Genomic DNA, 7,471 nt, shown 5'->3' with positions numbered 1-7,471 from the left:
TTATGGATTCATGTACTCTCAAGGAGCCCAATCCTACCTCCTTTACTCACCTGAACAGTTCCAGTAGCACAGCTTATGAGAATGGGCAGAATATAGCCCTGTATGCCCATTTCACCCTGGTCAAAAAAAAGCACAAATGTTAGTATCATCTGGCACCTTCTAAAACAGAATGCTTAATGATTTTTGGAAGAAGTTCAGCACTGAACTGCTGGTGAAACTGGTAGTTAGGTGCCAAATACTTCACAGCAGCACCAACAGATCATAGAACATCTTTACAGAAATACTTTTAGATTTCTGCACCCTTAGCACCATCCTTCATCTATGACATATGCTCGAGGAACCTGGGTGACACCAGATCTGCCCATAGGCAGATTTTGACTGCTCCTACCTGGCATAATGCAACCCAAGATACCAGTACAAGCATGTTCTAAAGGTGTTTTACCTAGCTACTTTCACTGTAAAGAAGGGCAGGGGTAACAGAAAACACCACTTATTGTTGTTCTTTTTGCTGCTCTTTATTGGTGTCAAAGCCAAATGCAGCTTCAAATCTGAGATGGTATCCAGAGAGAGCACCCCCAGTCTTGTCCTACAGAAAGGAGCTGTAATCCCTCCTTAGCACTGCGCAGCGTTGCTAGTCTGACCCTTCTCCTGTGGGTTTTGGCTGTTTGCAAAACAAGACCTGGTTCAGATAGCACCAGCTCTAAGAAACATTTGAAAAACAAATCACTTCATCATGAGGAAGTACACAGAGTTGTGCGAGATAAGAAAGGCAAAACAGCAGCAGGGAGTTTTGAGATGTGGATAGTTAGCAGTTCAAGGATTCAAAAGGAAAAACACTGCTATGAAAATATTTAAAATCCTAAGAGGAAAAGAAGGTGGTTGGAAGACAACAATGCAGCAATGATCAGCCCATTCCAAGGACATCAAGGACTTCTCCCTGCGTGGCTGACAACTGCCTGACCAGCAGACACTCGCTACTTCAGAAGAAACATAGCTTCATGAAAGTCACCTTCAGAGCCTACCAGCCCTGGATGTTGACTTAGGTATGAAACCGTGAAAACCATCACCGCTGGTTTGAAAGTCATTGGTTATGTAACTCCCTATCTGTGGAGCTCTAGTTTTTCTTTGCCATGAGCTTTTATTCTTCACTGTGGATATGAGTCATCTGATTTAGTGCTAAAATAGGTAATACAATGCAATGTACTGGGGAGTGCTTCTAGAGCATGGAAATCATAATTCCGAAATCATCTTGACATGAAGATCTGAGAATCAAAGGAACTAGCTCAGACTTGATCTCTGTCAAGAAAATGATGAAGAGCTTGATCTTATAAAAAGGCAAAAGAAGGGGATCTGTAAAATGCAGGAATGATAAGTCTCCTGCTAATTACATTATTAAGGCCTCTACTAAAGAAAAGGTGATGTTTCAATAATCATTATGCTATATTAATGCTTTAATAACTATGAGTTTCTAGCTGTATATCAAATAGATATGTTAAAATATGATACATTTTCTTCCATGATTCTCTAACAAAGAAACCAACAAAATGTTTTTCTCAAACTTCCACACAAAAATTACCTTTGGAACACAAGTAAACCTCAGAATTCTGTCCCAAAGGAGTTTGCTGAAGATGTGAAGAACAGGGCACTCTGACTTGACTTTTTTGGTGTGACTATTGAATATACAAACTAAAAAAACCCTGTTTCACTTGAAATTGTGTCAGTGGGAATTCAAACAAAAGCAGTGTTGTCTCAGGATCAGGAATTACAGAAAAAAGAAGACTGCAGTGCACAGTGATCTGATAAACTGCACAAGTTAAAGATTTTTCACCACTGAAATAATGAACATTTTATTAAAACGTTTGTAAAAAGCGACAGAAACATTTTATAGCAGTCTGATAGTATGTTAGTATATGACAAAATTAATTTCTTGAGCACCTGAAGACATATGAAAGTCAACTCTATGTCTCTCAATGCCTTTGGGTAGTGCCTGTATTCAGTACAAAGACCCATAGAAATGAAGATGGCACAAAATCTTGAACTGAAGAGTGTGACACAGCCCCTGTGGTGTTGTCAAGAAATGCTAAAGAGAAATTGGTTGCTTAGTGTGGTCAAAGACTCACTAAGCAATTAATTCCCTCTGCAGATGCTAATTCTGCCTCTGCCTGAGATCCTGCTTCATTGGCAATTTCCTTTTCATCTTTTCCTTATCTGGTTTGTGGGAGTAGCTTATCTTTTGTAATGAGACTGCACTGATGTGGAACCTCATATCAGACATTTCTCAGGCACTTGTTATAGAATCACAGAATCACCAGGTTGGAAGAGACCCACCGGATCATCCAGTCCAACCGTTCCTATCAAACACTAAACCATGCCCCTTAGCACCTCGTCCACCCATGCCTTAAACACCTCCAGGGAAGGTGAATCAACAACTTCCCTGGGCAGCCTGTTCCAGTGCCCAATGACCCTTTCTGTGAAGAATTCTTTCCTAATGTCCAGCCTAAACCTCCCCTGGCGGAGCTTGAGGCCATTCCCTCTTGTCCTGTCCCCCGTCACTTGGGAGAAGAGGCCAGCACCCTCCTCTCTACAACCTCCTTTCAGGTAGTTGTAGAGAGCAATGAGGTCTCCCCTCAGCCTCCTCTTCTCCAGGCTAAACAACCGGAGCTCTCTCAGCTGTTCCTCATAAGGCCTGTTCTCCAGCCCCTTCACCAGCTTTGTTGCTCTTCTCTGGACTCGCTCCAGAGCCTCAACATCCTTCTTGTGGTGAGGGGCCCAGAACTGAACACAGGATTCGAGGAGCGGTCTCACCAGTGCCGAGTACAGAGGGAGAATAACCTCCCTGGACCTGCTGGTCACCCCATTTCTGATCCAAGCCAAGATGCCATTGGCCTTCTTGGCCACCTGGGCACACTGCTGGCTCATGTTCAGTTGGCTGTCAACCAACACCCCCAGGTCCCTCTCCTCCAGGCAGCTTTCTAGACAGACTTCTCCTAGTCTGTAGCACTGCACAGGGTTGTTGTGCCCCAAATGCAGGACCCGGCATTTGGCCTTGTTAAACCTCATGCCACTGGACTCTGCCCAGCGGTCCAGCCTGTTCAGATCCCTTTGCAGAGCCTCCCTACCCTCCAGCAGATCGACACTTCCACCCAGCTTAGTGTCGTCCGCAAACTTGCTAAGGGTGCACTCGATGCCTTCATCCAGGTCATTGATAAAGACATTGAACAGGGCTGGACCCAGCACTGAGCCCTGGGGTACCCCACTTGTCACTGGCCTCCAGCTGGATTTCACACCATTTCCCACCACTCTCTGGGCCCGGCCATCCAACCAGTTTTCCACCCAGGAGAGTGTGCGCCTGTCCAGGCCAGAGGCTGACAGTTTCCAAAGCAGAATGCTGTGAGAAACTGTGTCAAAGGCTTTACTGAAGTCCAGGAAGACCACATCCACAGCCTTTCCCTCATCCAGCAGCCGAGTCACTTTGTCATAGAAGGCGATCAGGTTAGTTTGGCAAGACCTGCCTTTTGTGAACCCGTGTTGACTGGGCCTGATCACCCGGTTCTCTTGCGTGTGCTTCATGATAGCACTCAAGATCACCTGCTCCATGACTTTCCCTGGCACTGAGGTCAGACTGACAGGCCTGTCATTCCCTGGATCCTCCCTGCGACCCTTCTTGTAGATGGGCACAACATCAGCCAGCCTCCAGTCCAGTGGGACTTCCCCAGTCTTCCAGGACTGTTGGAAGATGAGGGAAAGGGGTTTGGCCAGCACATCCGCCAGCTCCTTCAATACCCTGGGATGAATCCCATCCGGCCCCATAGACTTGTGGGTGTCTAGTTGGGCTAGCAAGGCTCTGACCACTCCTCTTGGATCATGGGAGCCTCATTTTGCTCCTCTAGCTCCTGGGTTTGTACACAGACGGAACAACTTTCTTTACAATTAAAGGCTATGATAGTATCTATCCACGGGCATTCCTGCACCACCGTTTATTGCCTTCTCTGCCGCTCGGTGTTATCATGGGCTAAAACCAAGTGAATATTTAACAGAGTCAGGCCACAAGGAAAATAGTTTCCAGCTGGGAACATCAAGACCGACTGACCGAGCGACCGCACCATTAATATTCAGGTACAGATTTATGTTTGTTTCTACAAAGTGTCCTAATAGCACAACTCGATGCAGTATAAGAAGTAAAAATAAATCCTCTCATTTACCAGGTTTCTCGTGCTTCCCTAGAATTATTTATGGGTTTCAACGCTTTCAAGAAAAAGTTTATTCCCTTGGCCAGGCTAAACCTGGGCTCCAGTAAAATTTAATCTGGAGTTTTCAGCTTGCAGAACGTTTCCAAAGCTCAGAGGGGGCTCCCGGCTGCGCCCGAGCCCCGGGCTGCGGGACGGGGTGGGGATGGGGGTGGGGAATGGGGGGGGGGGGGTGCTGCCCATCGCACATAAAGGGGCGGCGCGACTCGCACCGGGGACACGGGCACGGAGACCGCTCCTGCCTGGAGAGCGGCTGCACCGACGGCTGCGGGACCTCGTCATCGACTGGTGGCACCGAGGGCTGCGGGACCTTGTTACTGCCTGGTGGCACTGACAGCTGCGGGACCCCATCATCAACCGGTGGCACCAAAGGCTGCGGGAACTCGTCACTGTCTGGTGGCACCAAGGGGTGCGGGACTCCGTCATCAACTGGTGGCACTGACAGCTGTGTGACCTCAGTGGCACCGAGGGCTGCAGGACTCCATCGTCACCCAGTGGCACTGAGGGCTGTAGGACTCCATTGTCACCCGGTGGCACCGAGGGCTGCAGGACTCCTTCGTCACTTGGTGGCACTGAGGGCTGCAGGACTTCATCATCACCCAGTGGCACCGAGGGCTGCAGGACTCCATCGTCACCCGGGTGCACCGAGGGCTGCAGGACCCCATCGTCACCCAGTGGCACCGAGGGCTGTAGGACTCCATTATCACCCAGTGGCACCGACGGCTGCAGGACTCCTTCGTCACTTGGTGGCACTGAGGGCTGCAGGACTCCATCGTTACCCGGTGGCACCAAGGACTGCGGGACCTCATCACCGCCTGGCAGCACTGGTGGCTGCAAGACTCCCTCACTGCCTTGTGGTGCTGACGGCGACGGGCACCAGGACCAGAGGGCACCATGACCGTGCTCAAGCTGTCCCTTATGGCCTTCAGCTTCGTCTTCTGGGCAGCGGGACTGACCATGTTCATCATCGGCCTCTGGGCCAAGGTGTCTCTGGGGACCTACCTGGCACTGTCGGCCAATGACTACCCCAGTGCCCCTGCCATCCTCTTGGCCACCGGCACTGCTGTCATCATCTGGGGCTTTCTGGGCTGCTTCGGTGCCGCCACCGAGCACCGGGGCCTCCTGCGTGCCTACAGCACCTTCCTGACCGCCGTGCTGGCAGCTGGGCTGGCGGCGGGGCTCTCGGCGCTCCTCTACCGCCGGAACATTGCACAGGGTTTTCATGAAGGGCTACGCCAGGCCCTGCTCACCTATGGGGAGGATGAGGGGATGGCGGATGCCCTGGATGCTTTGCAGCGCGCCTTGAACTGCTGCGGTGTGGAGAGCTACCGCGACTGGCTCACATCTCCTTGGGGGCTGGAGCAAAACGGTTCGGTGCCCCTCAGCTGCTGCCGGATCCGGCGGGGTTGCCAGCACAGCCTGCCCAAAGCACACGGGCTGCACCACGAGGGTTGCTTCAGCAAGGTGTCAGTTTTTGTCAGCAGCAACATGTATTACATTGCCACATGTGCCCTAGGATTGGCCCTGCTGCAGCTCGTTGGCATTGTGCTGTCCTGTCTGCTGGCTACCCGCATCCCCACCCACCTGCTGGGCATTGCTACCCCACGCTGAGACCCACCCCAGTCCTGTCCCTTATCCTCCCCACCTACCTTCTTTGGTCTATCTGGGTGCATCTCATCTGAAAAACGCTCCCTTCACGGTCCTCAGTTCCACTTGAGCTGCCTCCTCCAGACTCCATTCCTCCTCTGGAGCTGCGTCGGGTGCATTAATGTCACAGGCATCTCCATCTTCCCTTCTCTGAGGGGCTTTGGAGATGGTACCTCGTGGCCTGGCTGTGCTCACCGCAGGGCAGCAGATCCCCACTGCCCCCTGAAGCCTCTGGACCACTTCTGCAGAGAGTGATGGCAGCATGGACAGACTCTGGGGCAGTGAGGACAGCTGGGTCAAGGCTGACGCTTTTCTGAGTGGTATAAACATCCCAAGGCACTGAAATGGGAGTCAGAAAAGAGGAGAGGCTCTGGGAAAGCAAGAGAGGTGTCTCTCAGCATTGCACTGGGTGAGTGTTCTGGGACTAGAAAATTATACTAACAGGGACGCTGCTGGAGTGCACGAGGGGAAGGTCTGGTCTGGGGACAGCCAGGTAGCCATGCCAGCAGCTGCCATCAGGGTGTGCTTGAGCCACTGCCTAGCACCATGCATCCCATCGCTGCAAAGATTCCCTACCTACTCTCTGCAGATTCAAGCAGTCTGGATGCCACAGGTGCTTTTCCTGCTGTGGTATTGTCGATGCTGATCTCCATATAAAAGTGGAGCTGCAGCTCCAAGCACTACTCTTTCCTTCAGGATGTGCCTGTCTTCTTAGCCAGTTCTTTGCTGGTTATGTCTTTGCAGGGCTGAGAAGACCTTAAACTTGTGTTCCTGTCATACAAGTGGATGGCATAAGCTGTTGGGATTGGACCTGACTAGGGGTGGCAAGAGGAAAGAAGGGCACAATGCTTCAGACTTTTTTCTTTGACATTTGCCGTTTACTTCAGAGTAAGTGAACAGACTCTGTGTTTCATAGAAGGGTTTCTAAAAACCAGCCATCAGGCTCTTTGACACTTCCCTTTTTTCAAAGGATCTCTCTGAAGTGTGCCCCAACCCACATTTTTTTAAGCCAGCTCCACAAAACCTGAGAGTAAACAGAGGACCCCAAGATGTGCTGTGTAGCCCTGAGTATGTGCAGTACAGATGACAGGGTAAATCTACAGGATTTATTTTGACTTGGAGCTTTAGAGAAAGTGAGCCCCATGCTTTAGAGGGTCCTGAACTTCACCCTTGCTTCTTCCCACATCCTTAAACCCTCTGAACTGTACTTTTACATATTTCTCTGCCTCACAGCAGAAAGACAAGCTGAATACCCCTTACCTAGCAAATTGAGGAGGGAGGATTTCATTAAAGTAGCAAGAACCACAAAAGGAACTCCAGGGTTTGTTGTTTTTTGGGAACATGGCTAGCAAAGTAGGGGAGAATGGTTGAATAGCAACAAATATGAGCAGGATGGAAATCTTGAATGAAAGAGATGACTGATGGATTCATGGGAGGAGTGGAGTATCCCTGCGGAAAAGGGGATTAGCAGTGAAGCTCCAGTGCAGGAGTAAAAGAATGCATAGAGTGAGGGGTGAGCAAGGCTTCACTCATTTTCTTCGTTGCTTACCTTTACTGCTTTTGACTACATTTCTGCC

The 7,471-nt window shown here is 50.2% G+C and overlaps 1 protein-coding gene across 1 annotated transcript; it reads left to right on the top strand.

Annotated features, from left to right (window-relative positions):
• The first annotated feature begins 5,115 nt into the window (after window positions 1–5,115).
• Window positions 5,116–6,027, top strand: LOC138716584 (tetraspanin-7-like). The gene has a single exon (XM_069849749.1). It carries the CDS (start codon window positions 5,142–5,144, stop codon window positions 5,856–5,858), a length of 717 nt encoding a protein of 238 aa, XP_069705850.1. The 5' UTR covers window positions 5,116–5,141; the 3' UTR covers window positions 5,859–6,027.
• Window positions 6,028–7,471: the final 1,444 nt, after the last annotated feature.

The sequence above is a fragment of the Phaenicophaeus curvirostris genome, chromosome 1 (genome assembly GCF_032191515.1).
Source record: "Phaenicophaeus curvirostris isolate KB17595 chromosome 1, BPBGC_Pcur_1.0, whole genome shotgun sequence".
Lineage (NCBI taxonomy): Eukaryota > Metazoa > Chordata > Aves > Cuculiformes > Cuculidae > Phaenicophaeus > Phaenicophaeus curvirostris.
This window is presented reverse-complemented; position numbering and strand designations above follow the sequence as displayed.